Source organism: Tenrec ecaudatus, chromosome 2 (genome assembly GCF_050624435.1).
Source record: "Tenrec ecaudatus isolate mTenEca1 chromosome 2, mTenEca1.hap1, whole genome shotgun sequence".
Lineage (NCBI taxonomy): Eukaryota > Metazoa > Chordata > Mammalia > Afrosoricida > Tenrecidae > Tenrec > Tenrec ecaudatus.
Window position 1 is genome coordinate 67,124,129 of NC_134531.1, and position 20,504 is coordinate 67,144,632.

General features: G+C 38.5%; 1 protein-coding gene across 4 annotated transcripts; it reads right to left on the reverse strand.

The window, feature by feature from the left end:
* Positions 1-482: 482 nt before the first annotated feature.
* On the reverse strand, positions 483-20,241 carry LOC142439057 (survival motor neuron protein-like). Of its 4 annotated transcripts, none has more exons than XM_075541146.1 (9): positions 20,130-20,241; positions 15,496-15,567; positions 13,243-13,362; positions 11,682-11,882; positions 11,392-11,547; positions 10,034-10,117; positions 8,717-8,827; positions 8,327-8,377; positions 483-762 (listed from the first exon to the last, which is right to left on the reverse strand). In XM_075541146.1, exons 1-8 carry the CDS (start codon positions 20,199-20,201, stop codon positions 8,330-8,332), a joined length of 864 nt encoding a protein of 287 aa, XP_075397261.1. In that variant the 5' UTR covers positions 20,202-20,241; the 3' UTR covers positions 483-762; positions 8,327-8,329. The 4 variants fall into 4 exon arrangements, with proteins under 4 accessions (XP_075397261.1, XP_075397262.1, XP_075397260.1 ...); XM_075541147.1 differs by lacking the exon at positions 483-762 and adding an exon at positions 2,291-3,122; XM_075541145.1 differs by lacking the exon at positions 483-762 and having other exon boundaries at positions 7,617-8,377.
* Positions 20,242-20,504: the final 263 nt, after the last annotated feature.

Consider the following 20,504-nt stretch of genomic DNA (forward strand, 5'->3'; position numbering starts at 1 on the left):
TTCCAAAATCCATGTCATATAATGGCAAATCCGGATTGCTCTACACTCAAATCCAACATCTACCACCCACTCCCAGTCTGCGTGCTTCCTCTCTATAGACTTTTCAACATAGCAGTCAGATGACTTTTTATCATATCATGCTACATATCATGTCATATCAAGTCATCCCTAACTCAAAACCTTCCATGGATTCCTAGCCAAAAGTAAATATTGTAGACCTTAGAAAGGCAGGTGCAAGCCTTTGGGATTCTCAAAGCCTTTGTTTCTTAATCTTTGATTATCAGTGAGATTGTTTTATCATTGGTTGGACCTTTACAATACGATCGTTTACCAAGATTGCCCCAACAAGTTTCCTTTCTCCACTGTAGGTAGACTTAACCTCACCAAGTAAGAATATATTCCCAAGATTCATGTATGTAAGGTTTAGGGAAGAAAAAAAGGACTTGCATATCACATTTATTTTTTATAGCATTAATAAAAAGTTTAGCATGCTAAGTTACAATATAAAAACATACTCAATTCTAATTTTGACACAGACTGACTTTTATGCACTCTGTGACCAAGAGTTTCTTTTAATGAACCACACCTCCATTGTTCAGTCATTCAAAGTAATCCTACTCTAAAAACACTTTGTTGGTGATTCAAGCCTGGAAAAAATGCAGAAGACTGTGCTATCCAACCAAGTGTTCTTGAAGAAAACGATGTTTTTTCATATTGACCAGGGAACATCAAAATATCATTCTCCTTGGGAGACAGTGTTGCCTAAATGGGGGTAAAAAAAAGTCTAGATATAATTATGATGTGTAAAAATCGGTTTCCTTACAAAATCATACCCATAGTAAGTAAAACTAGGAAATAAACTAATGTAAAGATTTAATGTAAGAAATATTTTTAAATTTATGGGATTATTAGACACACTATTTGCAAAATTCATTTGGAAAAACAAGTAGGAAAAAAATCTATTTTAATTTATAGCATATTGGTACTTAATCTGTTCTACTTGATTTTGAAGCTTATTATAAAGCAACAATTACTTACGTCATGTGTTCAGGAAGCATGTGTTTGTATGTTTGTGTGTGCTGCTTGTGTGTACATATATGTATATATATGTGTGTATCTATTTACCTATAAATAAAAAACAAAACACAGAGATGACAGTTATAGGGCCTTCCTAGAAATATCCAATTTCCAGGGGTGAGTTACTAGGTTAAAAGGCTTAGGCTCATTGTTTCGAAGAACAACTTAACTTAGAAAATCATCTAATATAGTTTATAGAGAAAATGCTCTAACTCCTACTTTACTGAGTAGCACTTGGGGTGGTCTTAAAAGCTTGTGAGTGGCCATCTAGGACACAACTTTTAGTCTCTACTCATACAGAACAAAAGAAAGTTAAGGAAGTCAAAGGTTCAAAGATGACACTAGTTCACTAAACTCAGCCCACACAAACCATGGCCTTTTTTAATCTGAGAGCAGAAGGACTAGATAGTGCCCAACTAACCATTCTGACCAGGAATGCAACAAAAGGTGCTAGAGGGAATGAAGGAAAAAAGTTAACCAAAATTCAAATTCCTAAAAACAAAACAAAAACTGATAGAAAATAGAACAGAACCCCTGAGACAATTGCCCTAAGACAGCCTTTGAACTTAGAACGGAAGTTATATCTGGGGTCACCTTTTAGCCAAATAAAAGACTGGGCCAATCATCCGTAAATAATGTTCTCCCTTAGACAATCTAATACATGAGGCCAACTGCTCCACATAAACCCGACACAAAGATGCGACGTAAAGGAGGTGCGGGAAACTAGAGGCACGCAAACAGAGCTGGGAGAGTGAAAACAGGAATGCCACCCATTGTGAAAACTGTAAACTGTGTCACACAACAATGTGCATCAAAGCTGCTAAGCAGGAACATATAGAATGTGCTATGTATACTGTCACCTCATTCTCACTGCCACTGAGTTGATGTCAACTCACAGCAACTTTATACAGGGCAGGGGAAATCACAAGAAAATATGAGTTTTATTTTTAAAAGGTAAGATTATAACATAAAAAATAACTTCAGTTACAGTAAGTACTAGAAATAAAAAGCAACCTAAATTAAACCATAAACATGAGACATTTCTAGAGTTAAAAAAATCTAGTTTCAGAATATCTAAAAATCAGTAATAAAAACTCTACATAACAAAAGTTACAGAGTAAATATATCTAAAGCACTATATAGAGGAAAATGGTCCTAAAACAACCATTTAAATGAAACAATAGACAAGTAGGAATTTTTAAATTAAAATATATAAGGAAAACAAACACTGAGATTTACCCATTAAAGATCATCAAGGTTTACTGACAATTTAAGTTTTTGAGTTCTCTTTTTGAACATTTTAACAATTTGTAAGGATTTTCGACTTATATCTTTCTTCCAAAAGCAAAGACCTTCACTAAAGAATGAATTTTAGCTTAAAAACAAACAAAAAACAAGCAATAATCATGGGGGTAGGAAAGGATCTAGGATGGATGTGATGGTGATTGTACAATTACCCCTTGAAATGTTTGAACTGGACTAGTGTCAATTCTATATGTAAATTATGTGCCAATAAAGTTCTTGGGGGGAAAAATCCAATAAAATAAAATTCTATTTTTGATACTTTCAAAAATCTAAAACATAGAATCTTAGTGATTTAATTAACACTTTATCTTAGAGCCTTTTATTGTCTATCATGCTAGGAGTTATTTTTATAACTCAGTGGGGATAGCTTTTGAGTATTTTTTTAGAACTCGAAGATAGTTACCAATATAATCCCAACTGAGTATGGGCTGGATTTGGGAAACGACTTCTAAAAGAAACAAAGAGGTGAAAGATGGTGCGTGACTCAGAAACTGGGCTACAAAATTTAGTGTGGTGTTGCTTGCTCTTGGATCCCTGGCTCAAAGGAAGCCGGCTGCAATGTTGTGAGGGCTCTCGGGCTGCCTGTGGAGATGCCCAAGGGGCACAGAACTGAGACAACACGAGGAGGCTTGAAAGGTGATGTTTCAGCCCCAGTAGAACCTTGAGATGACAGCAGTCCTGGTGAACAACTTGCCTGTAGACTCAGGAGACAGTGAGCCGGAACCACCCAGTAAATTTGTCTAAGAATCCCAAACCACAGAAAGTATATGTTAGCTAATTTAATGTTATTGACACTAGAAACTAGTATACAGTTATCCAAACTGTTTTTTTTCCTGATCATTATTCATGAAAATCTTTGCTGTGCTAAAACAAAGATAGACATCATATCATCATATAAATCTACTGAACAAAGTTACGACCCATCAGACCTCAAAAGTATTGTGCTTTAATGAAGCAAGAGTAAAAATACTTTAAAAAAAAAGTTCTTAAAGTAAAACAATTAGCTAAGTGTGGAGAATGAGGGAGTAGCTAGTTTATTTGGTTGGGAGAAGCAATGACAACACATGACAATCTAGAGAATTTGAATCCACTCCCAGCTCATGAAATTAACCAACACACTAAAACTTCGATGAAATCATGTTAAGCACAAAAGCACCAAATAGATTTATCATTGCTATGCAAAATCATGTACCAATAATCTCAAACTTGACAATTTATTCTTATGTTAGAGTGCTAGTTATTTAGTACATTTTAAAACACAGTAACCTTTCATAAAACATGCAACTGGGTATTAATTGTTCCAAAATGGGAGGGGTAATGAGTGTAATGAATCATGTCATCCAGCCAAATGTTTGTGAAGAAAATGATGAACATTTGTATCAATTCAGAATTTTAAAAACTGGGGGAGTAGCTGGCAAGTACACTTGCTCTCTTGCCATCAACTATAAAGGTGGGCAGAGCATCTGATACAACCACTTTCAGACGTTGAACAGATAGCACAGGGCCCTATCATTCTGGAGAAGGGGGATGGTGAGGTGAGCATCACATTCACCTTCTCTGGTTGCAAAATGAGTGGCGGAGCCCAAGCTGAGAACTGGTCTTTCTAGGGCAGTGGGTCTCAACCTTCCTAATGCCACAATCCTTAATAAAGTTCCTTATGTTGTGGTGATCCTCCAACCATAAAATTATTTCCGTTGGTACTTCATAACTGTAATCTTGCTACACTTATGAGTCGGGTGGCCCCTGTGAAAGGGTTATTAGACTCCCCCAGAGGAGTCACGACTCACAAGTTGAGAACCACTGTCCTAGGGGGAAGTGAGACCAGAGTTTGGGTGCTAGAATTTGAGGCAGGGTCAAGAGAAAATTTCCAGAGAAAGAGCTCCAGAAATTTGTTCTGAGAGTTTCAATGGAGTCTTTGCCCAAATCCCAAATTATATTTGTGTAGGACAAGATACCACAGGGCCTGGCAGATAGAATTGCTAAGGGCTGAGAATTGGACAAAGGTCAGAGGTCATACAGAGCTTCACCATTGTGGCCCAAGGTAAATAATTTCACTTGTTTTCACACTTGTAAAATGGTGGATAACAGTACCTAACTCCATCAGTAATATAAAGAAGTACCATATATAATCAAGTATAAGCCGAGTTTCTCGGCACATTTTAATGCAGTTTTTGTGGTAAAATTAGTTGCCTCCGCGGATATTCAGGTTGGCTTATACTCGAGTACACAGTCATTTTTTAACAAGTATAGCTATTTTCATTATTAATAAAAGGGAGATACATTGCATGTGGCTGTTTCTGAATTCCTTTAATGATGAACCAAAATCTACTAACATAACTAATAATCTATAGAAACCAACATCTATAAATAAGAGTTTTGGTTAACCTGAACCAAAAGTCCACATCTAAACACAAAGGCCTGTGAAGGCTCAGGCAACGCTAGTTCTATTGGTGTCTTACATATCTAACAATAATGCTGTACAAGAGTCCCCACAACATGATTCCATTTATGACATGCTGAAACAGGAAAAACTGCTAAAAGCAGGCAGAACAGTGATACTGGGGGTAAGGAATTCCCGGGGTTGAGGGACTAGTTCTGTATTTTATTTGAGATGTTTATAATAGGAGCCTGTATCAAAACTTTACTTTAAATCCATGTATTTTTGTTATGATTTAAACCTTAAGAAAACTATTGGCAAAAAAAAAAAAAAAGGCAATGAGCAGACTGATGAATTTATGTGTTCTTGAATGCTCCTGAAAGCATGGATCACAGATGAAAGTGACCCGGTTGTGCTTTTGGTTATGAGTTGGCCTGCTAACTGCAAATAGCTACTTTGGAGAAGACAAACAGTAGAGAAGTGCAGCAAGGGCCACGAGTCGCTGACAGTGAATAAAATTAAAACACGTCCCCAAGAACTAAAATGCAACCTGGAGTACATGCCATTTGAAGTTAGAGACTATCTCAAAACCAGATTTGACTCATTAAACACTGATCTCTGAAGATCAGTTGAATTACAGCTTGCCATCAAGAACATCACTAATGGGGCAAAAGGTCATTAAAAAACTAGGAACCAAAAGACCAAAGTAGATGCCAGGAGAGACCATGAAACCATCTTGAATGTAGAGTAGCTAAGGTGACTGGAAGAAATCGGAAGTACTAAAGCTAAATAAAAAATCTCAAAAGGCAGTTCAAGAAGACAGTGTTATAATGAAATGTTCAAAGAGCTAGATCTAGAAAATCAAAAGGAAAAAAAAAAACCAGGTTCAGCTTGTTTCAAGTTGAAAGAAATACAAAATTTCAAGCTTCCAGTTACAATATTGAAGACTCTATGGGCACATGCTAAATCATGTGGGAAAGATCAAAAGACGGAGTAGAGAGAAGCATCAGGCCAATCAATTGGGTTGACATCTAGCCATGTTGAGGTAGCATATGATTAAGATCCTATGGTGGTGTAAGAAGTCCCAAACGGACTGAAGGCATTAGCGAAAAACTGTTCTGAGAACTGCTTGAATACCAACTGAAATGTTTCAATACACTGATAAAGCTCTGCAAGTACTAAGTATGCCAACAAATCTGAAAGCTACTGAATGACTAAATGGGAAAGACTCATATTTACACCCATTCCAAAGAAAGATGACCCAACAGAATGTGGAAATTAATGACAATTATCATTAATACCACAGGCAAGTACCCAGTTGCAGTAGTACATCAACAGAGAGCTGCCAGAAATTCAAGGCAGATAAAGAAGAGGACATGGAATGAAGGTCACTGCTGATGTCAGAGGAATCCTGGCTGAAAGCAGAGAGTATAAGCAAGATATTCGCTTGTGCTTTGTTACTCTGCAAAGGCATTAGGCTGTGTGGATCGTAACAAATTTTTTACTATGGACGACCCTGAGAAAGGGAATTCCAGAACACTACATTGTGCTCATACAAGACCTGAACATGGATCAAGAGGTCAATGTGCAAATAGAACAGGGGAATAATGCATGGTTTAAAATCAAGAATGGTATGTGTCACGGTTGTATCCTGCCACCATTCTTGTTCAATCTGTATGCGGGCAAATAATCAGAAAAGCTGGATTATATATGGAGAATGTGGCTTCAGGATTGGAAGGAGGCTTATTGACAACCTGCAATATGCAGATCACATAACTGCTTGCTGATGAAGACCAAGGACTCTAGTCTTTAATACAGATTACAACTCAGTATTATGAAAACCAAAATCCTCACAACTGGATCACGTAGTATGTTTCTGAAGTTTTCCAGGATTTTGTCTTGGAAGTTAAAAGAGAACAAACGACATATTACATACATTGGGTAAATCTGCTGCACAAAACCTCTTTATAGGGTTGAAAAGCAAGGACGTTACTTTGAGGACTAAGGTGTGCCTGACCCAAGATATGGTGTATTCAGTTACCTCATATGCATATAAAAGTTGCTGAGCAATGAAGACCAAAGAAGAATCTATTTGAACTATGAATCATCACATTTGAAATATGAAGATTCTTCCAAGTATCATGAACTAGAGAAAGAACAAACAAACTGTCTTAGAAGTACAGCCAGGTTCTCCTTAGAGGCACGGATGGCGAGACTGCATCTCACATATTTGGACATGCTGTCAGGAGAGACTAGTGGCTGGACTGATGCTTGGCAGGGTAGAGCAGCAGTGGAAAAGAGGGGGCCCTTCACAAGATGAACTGGACTCGATGGCTGCAACAACGGGCTCAAAGAGAACAATTGTGAGGACGACACAGAACTGCTGGTGTTTCCTGTTATTCACAGGGCCACCAAAGGTCGAATGACCTGACAGTCTTAACAACAACAAAGCATATTCTAAAATGTGATGATCAGATAATTAAAACAAAAAACCCTCTTCCTGGAATGCATCCCACCATTCTGAAAATGGAAAAGGAAGCGATTTTCAAAAATTTGCTTTTCAAGGCAACAGAAACATCTACCACAGAGCACTCTAAGTTTCAGAAGTTATCAAATGTTATATCAGAGATATATCTTAAGACAGAGTAGAATCAGACTGCCATATAGGAAGATATTTACTGTAAAATTATCTCAAATAACACAACCGACTGAATTAACCAAAAGTAGTATATGGTGCAATCTGACAGAAAATGTTAGCATGAAAAAATTGACATATGCAAAAGATGTGTTATCAAAAAATAAAAATAGGGGCCCAAAACACAAAATTAAATGTAAAACAATACAACATACACAAAAATTTTAATTAGCACAAAATTAAACATTTTTATTAAGCACTTTCAGACCACATACAGAAAATATAAAAAGATATGGTATAAGAAATGCCTGCATACATGCCACCTATGTTCATTAACTGTGATTTATTCTTTATGCATAAACATACATACTGTTTGCTAAATCATTTAAAAACGGAGGAAATACTGTAGCACTTCACTCTCAAACACTTCAGCATACAAATTAAAACATCCTATGAATGACAAAACACCTTAAAAGGCAGTTCTAAAAATAAGCAATTAGCCAGTATTTTACATACAGTACATATTTAAAATTTGTTTTTTTTAAACAGATTTTGAAAGCAACATCAGTCCAATCAAGGATAAAACACTGCCTTCAGCTGTTGGGTTTCTTAATTTTCTCCTAATCTAGATGAGTTCCCCTTCCCCTCCTTTATTTTAAAACTTTTGTTTGCAGTATTTCTAACAGATAGAAAATTAGATCCAAAGGCTAGATTAAATTTCTACCCAGAAATAACCAGGAAATATTTGGGGAGATGATAATTCAGCACTCTGAAAATTCTAGTAGGGTTGGGTATCAAACTTTCCTTGGTGAGTTTTGGCATACAAATGTCTTCAATATTATCAAACTTCAATATTTAAGGATTTGTTTTCCACAAAATAGGCACTTTAAAAAAGAGCAAAAGATTCACTAGCTTAGTCATAGTAGACTTACTCCTTAATTGAAATGTGAACACTTTCCTTCTTTTTGATTTTGTCTGACACCCTGTAAGGAAAACAAACAAGTAATAAAAGATAAGCATCCATACTTTATAAGATGTATTTTATTTAACAAAATGTTATCAGAAAATAAGTCAACAGCTCTCCAATGTGCTTTAAAACTTGTATCAAAGTTAAAAATTGCTAGAATGAAATTACAATTATTTTTTAGTAAGTCTAAGGATGATCCTCAGTTCACTTATATTTTATTTCCACCAAATAAAATATATAATGGCCTAAGATTACTCAACATACCTTAGCATAAGACAGATGCACAAATGTTTTCAACACACACACACACACACACACACACACACACACACTAACGTAAGGTGCCATGCCTTACCATGTAATAGCCGGTATGATAGCCACTCATGTACCAAGAGATTAACATACTTCCCAGAGCATCAGCATCATCAAGAGAATCTGGACATATGGGAGGGGGTGGGGGAATAATCTGGAAATAATGAAAAACATTCTATTAAAGTCACAACACAAAATGTGAAGCTGATAGTTTGAAATTCCCATACACACCTTATCATTTGAAATTAAAAAGCAAAACAGCCAGACACACACACCCCTTGAAAGTTGAACAGAATACCAGCAATTTAATCAACTAAGTAAATACAACAAAGATCAACGACAGGCTACACAAAATGCTTATTTTGATTTGATTAGGAAAGTTTTATGGCTGATTCTATTATGAAAAATAAAACAGTCAATGCTGTCAAATCAATTCCAGATCACAGAAAACCTCTAGGGCAGATGAGAAAGGCCCCTAGGGTTGCCGAGGCTACGAACCTTCACAGGAGCAGAAAGCCTTACCTTTTTCATGGCGAGAGGGTGCTAAGTTTAAAAAACCCACCAACCTTGCAATTAACAGCTCAATGCTTAACCATACCAGGGCTTTCTATTATAAACACTCAAGCTCAAAAACCAAACTTACTGCCATCAAGTCAATTCCAACTCAGAGAAACCATACACAGGTCAAAGTAGAAAGCCCTGTTTTTCTCCTTTGAAGCGGCTGGTGGTGTCAAACTGGGGAGCTTGAGGTTGGCAGCGCAACATATAACCACTATATTACCACTAGTATGAAATCGTGCATAAGAAGACAATGAAGAAACAATTCCGTATTTTTCTTCATAAAAAAAGACCTTCAAGATGAAGGACAGTTTTAAGTAAAGATCTTATGGAGGGCAGCCATCTCTACCCCAACTTATATAGCTTTTCAGAAAGTGTCTTTGTTTGTAGTTTATTGATGAACTTTAAAATTCTACCATTAGAAACCTAGTCGACTGGATGAGAAACTAACCCTATGTATTACCACTGGGAGGGTAAGTCCTCCATCACTACCCAATGTCAGGTGTAATTAAAGCCATTCTAACAGGAGCCCCTTCCTTTGGATGAGAAGCGTTGGCCAGGAAGGAAGCGGGTAACACAGAGGTTAGAGTTGGAGCGACAAGAACACTGAATCCGGGTAGCAGAGGATAATCAAAACAAAAACAGGAGTCTCAGTGCATACGTTTACCCATTGAATCTGGTCTTAGGGTTAGACCAAGATGATAATTTCCCAATCACCTGTACTTTCTAACACTCAGCTATATTCTATGAAATTTTAAACCCTGTATGAAAGTCAAGTTAATCTGCATTATTTTGTACTTACTGGTGGGCCAGAAGGCAATGGAGGTAGCCAGCATGATAGGAAAGGTGGGGGTGGGGGTGGTGGTCCATTGAACTTGAGGCTTGGCTGCAAAGAAACATTTCAACAAAAAACAATCTACCAATTTCAATATGAAAGCGAGGAAAATGATGGAATCCTAAAATAATTAACAATGATCCCCTAGAAGATCTGCATTGTATAGATTAGAAAATCAAGTAGAATTTCATTTGTTCCAAACATTGAAGATTTGGAAGTCAAATGACAAATTTTTAGATTGTTCTCAATTCCTTTTTAAAGAGATTACTTAGGAAGTAAAAACTAAGTAAGATTTTCAGTCACCTAATGAATCAGATACACTGGTATTTAGCAAGGTATTTCAATCCAGAGATAATATCCTCCTACAAGTAACTGAACTGTACATCCTTTTTATAGCTCCCCGTTAGCTATCCATCCATAGGGTAAGAGTCCATAACTATGAAATCCGGCCAAGCTTTCAACAAAAAGATCAAGAAAGACCAAAGCAGCACGAGAGCATGCTTGTGAGCGCCTGTGTCTCTGTACACATACAAGGGAGTTTTAAAAAATTGTCAAACAAAATCTATTACCATTTATTTTTTTAATTTTTATTTTTTCTATTATTTTTTAATTACATTTTTTTTCATGAGCTTGAAGCACCCTCGTGTGTATAAACATTTTGAGATGGATCATTTTAGACTAAGGGAACTGACAAATAAGACAACACCTTTATAGAAAGCTTTTCACTTTAGTTCACTTCTGTTCATTAAAATCCAAGTCTAAAAGGAATATTTACAGTGTAGTTCTGCAAAACAACCTGACAGCTCTGCACGATTTTATCCATAGATAAAAATATTGAAAATTGACAAAAAGAATACCTAAATTATATTTATACTTCCTAACTTTGCTAAATTATTAGTCTAATTCCTTGTGTTCTACAAAAATTACACAAAAAACTTTCAGTAAAAACTATTGTGATCATTATCTTATTTCAAGTTCAGAGAATTTCCAATTATGACTTTGTAGCTTTAGTGTCTCTAGAGAGCTGCAGGAGCCCTTGTGGCATAGTGGTTAAACTGTGGCCTGCTAACACGAGGTCAGCATTTCAAAACCACTTGCAGCTTTGCAGGCGAAAGAAGAGGGTTTCTACTCCTGTGAGGTGTTACCTTTTCAGAAACCCACAGGGGCAGTTCTACCCTGTCTTACAGGGTGGCTACAAATCAACTCCATGGCAGTGAGTTTGGAGTTTTTTTAATAGAGAGCTACAAAAGTTTCACGAGAGAAGTAACAATTCATTTCATGGAGAGGTACAATTCCTCACTCTACCCTCTGGGCCCCAGGTTTACCTTTCCTGGCCCCAGCCCGGATGCCGCCGGCATTGGGGGGGGTGGAGGTAGAAAGGAGCTCCATGGTGCTGCTTTAGACTTGGCATTGGGTTTGTTTCCAAGCGACCTGGAGGAGCTCTCACTTTCATCAGTTGAAATTTGACTTTCATTTTCATTCTTTAAAAAGAAAAAAAAATTGTCACACAGAAAAATTTAATGCTTTGGTAGATTAAGCTAATTAGTTATACTGTTTAGTTTCTCATCCCTCCCAGCCCTTTTCAATTATTATTATTATAACTTTTCATTCCTACCTCTTGAGCATTCTGGTCTACATTATGAACTCCTCCAAAGGTTGGAAGAAGTAGATCAGACAGATGTTGCTCCTCTCTGTTTCCATATCCGGTGTAAACCACAACACAAGCTTCTCTCTTCTGATCAATGGAAGTGATGACAGCTGGGTAAATGCAGCCATCTTCTGACCAAATGGCAGAACATTTATCACCAACTTTCCACTGCAACGTAAACCAAAGACACAAAAACATACACTCCTTTTAAAGACAGTGAAATACAACCCAGGGGCGGGGAAGGGGAGTTCTCAGAAGAGGCTCTAGTTACCCTATCTGGAAGAGAATAACCAATCAAACTCAATGCCATCAAGACAATGCTGATTTGTAGCGACCTTACAGGACAGTGTGAAACGGCCCTCGTGACTTTCCCAAGACTGTAATTCTCTACCCCAGGGGTCCTCAGACTTTTTAAACAGGGGCCAGTTCACTGTCCCTCAGACCTGTTGGAGGGCCGGACTATAGTTTAAAAAAAAAAACTATGAACAGAATCCTATGCACACTGCACATATCTTATTTTGATAAATGTCCTCAGCGGGCCGCATGTGGCCCGGGGGCTGGAGTTTGAGGACCCCTGCTTAGAACACCCCATCTTTCTTATGAGGAGCATCTGGTGGTTTCAAAGTGCATGACCCTGTGGATTGAAGCCCAAGACATAACCACTATGCCACCAGAGCACCTTGAAAGACAGAACAGTTTAGTACAGAAGACTTTGGGGCCAGAAACATGAGCCTAAATTTTTAATTAGGCAGGGTTTTTTTTCTTTTATTAAAATATCATTGTATTGGGGGCTCTTACAACGGCAGTAGTAACTATGACTCCCTTGAGGCGCCCCTGAGAAAAGTTTCTTAATTTCTTTGGTCTTAATTTGCTTCATCTGTTAAATTCAAATAATATAGTTTCTATATTTGATGTGAAGACTAGAAAGGAGGGAAAGTTTACAGCACTTGCAATACCAAGCTTGTCAACTGTTAGCTAGCTTCCCCCTTGAGAATGAAGAAGCTGAAGTTCACCAGTGAATGAACACTGCTCGGATAGTGAGTTCTGAGCTGGGCTAAGAGTTGATCAATGAGACATCAAATAATTAGCTTCCATGTCTACTGTTTTAACTAGCAGAATGACTTCCCAGAGGCTTTGGCTCCCAGCTGTTAATCATTTTAGGGATTCCAAAGGGGGGGAAAAAACCTAATAGGTACCCATCTCTCAGCTTAAGAACTAAAACACGGCCAATTTAAGTTAAGGCCATCAGGAACCTTTTTCAAATAACACCGTTCCCGTCTTCCCATCTGCAAACTAAACACTGCCTGGAACTTAGAATTCATCATTCTCATCTAATTCCTTAAATTTGTATTGCTGACTTGCATGTTCCTAAACAACAGAAAGTTTAGAAGAGGTTTTACAAGTGTACGTAAATGGAAAACACTGTACTCATCATTTTACGTTACACTGTATTTCAATTAAATACACTTTTTAACTATTTAGTAAGGGCAGGAACAAAATACTGCAAGTCTCAATGCTGTAAAATAACCTGCTTCAGCGGAGTCGTGGCGTTCTTTTTCTGGCTCTTTTTCTTCTTAGTAGGCTTTCTTTTAGGTGTGAGTTTTGGTTTGTCAGTAGCTTCACAAATTTCTCCATTCTTTAGAGCATTCTAGTAAAATGTCATAGAAATGTTCATGTTATATAGTGATACATTAAGAAGAAATTACAACAGCTCAGTTACCTCTATAAGCTGGTATCCAGTCCCCAACACTTCAGGAAGCCCCATTTTCCTCTTTTCACAATCCCATACTTTACCAAACGGCTTCTGAAGAACTAACACAACTAATCCTAAGCACTGTTTAGCTTCGGAAGCTATTAATCATCTCTTTCTGGAAATTCATGACTTTGTTAGTCTGGGTACTTTAGAGAAACAAATCCACAGAAACTCATGTATAAGAAAGAGTTTTATATAGAGGTTAAATGTGCATCAAGAAAACATCCCAACCCAGTGCTGCCCAAGCCCACAAATCCAACATTAACCCATATGTCCAACACCAATCCACAAAGTCCTCCTCCATCTCACAAAACACACGCAATGATGCCAACTGCAGGAGGAAAGCAGAGTCAGTGAATGTGTAAACATCTCAGCACTGGCAAGGGTCTCCACACGGCTGCTCCAGCACCCAGGGCTGCATCGGGGTAGGTCTATGCAGCTTTCTCCTTGGAGAAGTGAGCCTTGCCAGCTAAAGCAGGGAACTGGCTAAGGCAGCTGCACCCTGGTCCGACCATCACAAAGCAAGAGACTGGAGAACTTGAAAGGCGAGGCTCAATGAGCTATTTATCCCGCCACCCTTCAATTAACCCCACATGTGTTTATCGGCACAATAAACTACCTCAATGATACACCGTGGAAGACACAGCAATGTAGTGCCCTAAGCTTGTGTTCCCAACAAGCACGGCCATTTGCTACATCTGCTCACGGTCCTCTATTCTTCTGACCACAATTACCTTGAAGCAAAAAGACCTTGAAAGTTACTACCCAGATCTGCCCTTCCTCCTTAGTGAGATCTAATTATTTCCAATAATACATTTTATAACTTCAAATACCTCAAACTCAACAGGATTAAAATAAAAATTGCTTTCCTCCAAATGATTTCTTTTTAACTTTTACTAATATCACTCTTCTCCATACCCCACAACACCACCAGCAGCGACCTAAATGATGTCAGTCTCTAGTCTCTCTTCACTTCAATCTGAGTTTTACAGAGCTCTCTTGGCAACCCATGTTAGTCTATTTTTGTGTGTATTTATTGCAAAGTGCATGATTTAAGAATTTAAAATGCAGGGGTAGGAAAAACATAGAGGTCTGAAATCTTCCTCAAGCTGGAGGAGAGACCACAGGAAGGTGGACTCTGTGTGGTGCTCTTTGTGTTCAGCCTAGTCCACACACGCTGCTCAGTAAGACTACTGCAGACAGTGGGGAAACGGATGACTTGGACAACTGGTTAAATGTCTTATTTGGACATCAACCCACTGCCATCGAATCAATTACAACACACTGGATGTCTTCATGGCAATGGATAGTCTCATACTTCCCCAGTGGAGATACTTGAGGTGGCCTCAATTGCTGTCCCTGCGGTTAGCAATCCAACAAGTAGCAGCACACTAAACCATCAGGGATCCTTATGTGGGCCACAGAACCAGATTAGACTTCCTTCAACAATCCGATATTCCCACCATAAGAACACCTGACTTGACACCAATTAAAAGGGTATTCACAGACTTTTATTTCAGTGTGTGCAAAGCATTCAGAACAGTAAATACCACATGACTATTATTGAGCACCATCGTGAGGGGCTGCTAAATATTTTAAAATTCAAATTGTCCTTCTACTAATGTGAACAGAGGACTTGTACAGTTTGTTAAAATATTAAAAGCAATTAATACTTAAAATTCTACTTTGCATCTTGGTGGTAACAAAAGGTTGATGGCTTGAGGCCCTGCAAAGGTGCTTCAAAAGAAGACCTGGTGATCGTGTGTGAAGTGCCAGCTACTGAAATTCCCACCGAGCACAATTCTACTCCAACACACCTGTGGTGCTGCCATGAGTCAGATGCTTAGGTAAAAGGACAACATACATCAGCATCTAAATGAGGGTACCATCTGATTTAAAGAAACCATTATTACCACTCTTTCGTCAAAATTAAAACGTGCACTGTAGCACTTTACAGTACAAACATACGTAATTATCTTTCCCAAATGGGTAATACGAGAAAATAAAGAGTGAGTGAACATTTCATACCTTAAAGGAAGCTACAGCTTTATCATAGGCTTTGATCAATGCTGTATCATCCCAGATGTCAGAGTCATCACTCTGGGAAGAATAAGAAAGAAGTCATGTTTAGAAGGGTGTCAGAGAAAGGTGATGTTTTATCATATCAAGCCATCTTAACCCAAGTACACACAATTTACACTGAAACTGCTATTTTAAATCCAAAATAAAACTTCAGGAACCCTGGCTGCTGACACAGGCTCTGTGGCATAACCACTAATGATGGGCAGTTGCAATGTTTCAAGACATATGAATGTGGGGGAAAATGGAATTGAAAGATAATGGCATTTCCCCACAAACTTTTAAAAGTCCCCTTGTATGTTATAAAGCAAATGCCATACCATTAAGTGCGCTTCCAGTGGGGTGACACAGGTTCCATTCCTTTCTAAGGTCACACAAAAGTTTAACATGGCAAGGTGGGTAGCACCTGAACATCAGACTGACTTTTTCTAAACTAGAATACTGCTATTCTGACCCTACCTCTGGACATTGCAATGTGACTGGATGATTCAAATCTCTCTCAAAAGCATACAACATTTTAATAGTGATTAATCAAATAGTTTTCATTCTAAAAAGTAGTAATATTAACGAACCTGGGAAAGACCAGCACTATTAGACTATTTCTATTTTTATTTAAATGTAAGTGACTTAAGAATACAAAACCAACATTGCCACATAGTAAAATGTGAAGTACAAACAATATATGTCAAATTAAAAGAAAATAAATTAATGTATACTGGATGATCATGGAAGAAGAGTCCTGGGAAATAAAAATCAAAAGGATTTGGGTAAGATGAAAATAAGCATGGAAGCAAAATAAACTGTCTGCAGGATTAGTCGGGTAACAATCCCAACTAGAGTCAAGCTCCTGCTAAGGAGTAGTTGGTGCTAAATCTGGATACAGAGGATTAGACAATGGAAGGATGGTCACAAACTGCCTTCAGAATTGTTATGATACCATGCAATAGATGGCTTATAAAAGGCTTACTATAAAACTCCCAATTATCTGATCAATTTCCATTAAGTTGAAAAACAACGTGTTACAATGTAAAACCGTTCATCTCACTTTACCCTAAAAAGCACTTACTAAGCAATTTTTATGGAATAGAAAGTAATCACTCAGTTCAAGATTACCCTGCAACTGAAGGGGAAGACATTCCTTGGAAACTTGGTGAAAGGAAAGAAATAAGGAAATCACAAAAGCAGAAGGAAGCCACATCAATTTCCTTCACCTGCAAAGGGTACCACTAATAAAGGAAAAGGCCCGCCGCTACATAAAGAGGGCTCTCTTGAAGACACATGTCAAAAACTCAAACTTACTGCCATCTTCTATTGACCCTATAGGGTAGGCCAGAACTGCCCCCCGGAGGTTCCGAGACTGTTAATCTTTATGGAAGTAGAAAGCTAAACCTCAGGGTTAGTAGCCCAACAAATGCACAATCCACTATGCAACACGAAATCCTCACATCTCAACTGTTACCACTAAACCAGGAGTGTAAGGCATCAGCAAAAAACAAAGGCATCTATTTTCTTAAACTTTTCTTTTGATAGAACTTCTCAAATAACCACCACAGCAGAAAGAAATTGTAACAAAACATCCAACTTATATCCTCAAAGCAGCGTCTGCAAAATAGGGGGGAAACCATCTTTAATTCCAGAGATACAGGCAAAAAAAGGGAAGATATGAATCAAGAGCTAAACAAAATCAGGGAAGAACATGAAGAGAAAAGCAAGACTGACTACAAGACACCCAAGGAAGACTGTATCTGATGGGAAATCTAAAGGCACTACAGAAAGGAACGAAAAGAGACAAACAAAATCAAGCTATTAAAACAAAAACAACACAGTGGTACATAGAAATGCTTGGCAAAAATTATCTAATGCATGTATCAATGGGACCCCTACAGAAAAAATACAAAACAAAAACAGAAAAGGTCAAACCTAAAACAAAAAAAGAAAAAAAGTTCTGTAGAGTCTCCAAGCAAAAAGGTCAATCATTCATGAAATGAGCTTACCATCAAAATGTTTAGTAGATCTTGGGTAAAAGGTAAAGAATTTTTATGCAGCCTTGCTGTCCTTCAAGTAGCAAGACCATGAGAAGCAAAGTTTAAAATGTGGGAGAATACTATACTCACTAGCCTTTCCAGAGGTATTTACTGGAGATAAGCTTCATCCAAGCAAGATAAGACCGGAAAAACTTTGGTTAAAGAAACAAAACAAAAAATGTTAGTACAAATAGAATTGTTGATCTATGTGAACAACAAAGCAAAAGATATTGAGTGTTCCAGCAAAGTAGAAACAATGCAATTTTTAAAACGGTAGCAGGGAGAGAGGGGAAAGAACAATTGCGTTGTCTTTTATAAAAACTGGGAGAACCATGGAGAAGGAGTTCAATTGGAGAATCTTTTGTGGTGTGTATTTTTGCCAAAATTGAAAACAAATAAAACAAACACATGAATAACAATGAGTATGGGGGAAAACAATAAATTCTAAAATTAACTGTGGTGGGGATTATACAATACTTCTCGATATGGTTGAACTGTTGAATTGTATGATATGTGAATGAAGAATAAAGTTATTAAATAAAAAGGAAAAACAAAGACAGGATTGAGTGCATTTAGATCTCAGAATAGTAGGAACTACTAGAAGAGAAATACAGCCCTGAACAAAAACAAACAGAAAAATTTAAAACAAAGAAATACATCATGCAAAGACAGGAATATAATAATGTAAAAAGTAAGCATAGCTTTCTGAAAGGCTGGAGCTTGTCTAGAGGTGACTCAGAAGAAAGGCCTGATCTGCTTCACACCTTAGCCATTGAGAAGCCAATAGAGTGCAGTTCTCCAATGACACTTGCCATTTCCAAAAGTTGCAATAGGGATTTGAATAGAGTCACATAAAAAAAACATGTGTGAAAGGGCTTGCCTTCCAGAGGAATTCTTTTCAGGTTGGTTCACAAAGCTGGTCTAATTGACACTGTAAATAAGACACCTGACAACAAAGTAATTCAGATATGTAAAAACAAAGGATGCTTATTGGGTAATATGCAGCACAGTAATTGCACAAAAGAGATACAAGAATTGAAAAAGTAAATCAAGTGTATTTGCAGATGATACAATAGTATACCTAAGAAGCCAAGAGCCTCAATAATAAAATGTATTCAATTTGCTTTAAAGCTACCATGAGGAGTCCTGGTGTCCCTGATAACCATTGACTTGCTAACACCTCAAATCCAGCAGCCACTCCCCTAAAGATTTAGTCTCAGATTCTCAATAAAGAGTTCTTCAAAATCAGAAAGGGCCCTGGTAGCACAGTAGGTGATGGCCTTAGAAAGGATCAGCAGCTCCATGGGAGAAAGATGTTTTCTACTCTCACGAAGACTTGGAAACCACAGAGGCTGTTCTTCCGATCCTTTAGGGTTGCTATGAACCAGAATTGACTTGATGGCAGTGAGTGTGGTTTAGGCGTCAGAACCAACACAAATGACGTGACTTTACTTTTAATTGCAAGTAGGTGACTTTTTCCTTAATTCACACTCACCTAGTCTTCTAGCACACTTCATTTCTCTCTTTAAAGTTCCAAAACTTTCCCCCACATCTTTGCTCCTAGTGGATGTTTATTTCATTGAGAACCAGCAGCAGCAACCAAAGAGAACTTTCCCAACTCTGTATACACATACTGCCATCTACCACATCTCATTTACCCGACACCACTGTTAACAAAGTTTTAGGCCACCACCAATCAATTATACGTTTGTCGCTATTATCAACAAATTACTGTCCTTACTGGGTTTTTCCTATAAGCCTACAAACCTATTATTTCTCCTACCTTGCAAATATAGAACCCATCTTTCTAACTATGGGCAATTTCTTCTTTTTACAGTAAAACTCTTAAACACATTTGTTTTAAATATCATCCTGAATTTCTCCTCTCCCACCAAACTCACTTCGATTATGATTTCACCCCCACCATTCCGTGCCCAAGACTGAACTCCTGATCTTTCTCCACGTGCAGCCTTGCTCATCTAGGTAAATTTCCGGCAAAAGGCAATCTCATCCTTTCAACAGTTCGAGTCAGCTTTAAAATGTATCTTTTGACTTTCTTCTCTCTCTCATCTACACATCAGACTTATCTGCAAAACTCGTCGCTTCTGCTTTCATGATATAGCCAGGATCTAAACATTTTGAACTAACTCCGGAACCTGCCCACTCTCTTTCCCCTAAAAAAACCTAACTCACTGCCATCGAATGGGTGCCGCCTCATAGCGACTCTAAAGGGACAAGGGGGAACTTCCTGCCCCCTTTGAGTTTTCGAGACTGTCTGGAAGCACAACGTTCCATCTTTCTTCCACAGAGCGGCTGGTGGTTTCGAAGTGCTAGCAAATTAAGTAAGTTTCTGCTCGGCTACGGTGGAACCTTGGCTCAAAGCCCTAAGGGCGCCCCTCGCAGAGGAAGTGTCCAAGGAGAGTGGGGCAGGCTAGGGAGCACGCGGCCCCCGGCCCCGCACAGCGCAGGGCAGGCTAGGCTCCACGGAAAGCGCCGGCCCAGCAGGGCGTCCAGAACGTGCACGGTGGCCAGGAGAGGCGGCGCCGGCCGGGACCTCACCTGGCCTGTTCCACGCCGGAACAGCACCGCGTCTTCCCGCTCCGGGACGCCGCCGCCGCCGCCCATTGCCATGGCGAGTGCGCTGCAGGAAGCACCTGGTGCGGCGCGGGCGCCTGTGAATGACGACTTCCGCTTGCCGGGGACTCTGGGAGCGGAAGAGCAGGTGGCCCGGAGGGTTGCGGGCGCACAGGAGGAGCGGGGGTCATTTTTCCTTGCTTCCTACCAATCTCCGAATTTGGTCGCTAGATTCTTCGCACCTCATATCCCTCAATGTTTCGATTTCACAGTCGACTCGACCAACATTCATTGACAGGCTAAACTTTAAAATGTTTTAAATAGTGTTCATGAGAGATTTAAAAAAGTAGAGATCAACCT

What these genes read in the sequence shown, in the direction of transcription:
- LOC142439057 (XM_075541146.1), bottom strand. Translation starts at nt 20,201, where the DNA reads ATGGCAATGGGCGGCGGCGGCGGCGTCCCGGAGCGGGAAGACGCGGTG. An exon ending in AAGCTGTAGCTTCCTTTAAG is followed by an intron (nt 13,363 to 15,495) that starts GTATGAAATGTT and finishes ACATTTTACTAG; the next exon opens with AATGCTCTAAAGAATGGAGA. An exon ending in CCGGGCTGGGGCCAGGAAAG is followed by an intron (nt 10,118 to 11,391) that starts GTAAACCTGGGG and finishes GTTTCTTTGCAG; the next exon opens with CCAAGCCTCAAGTTCAATGG.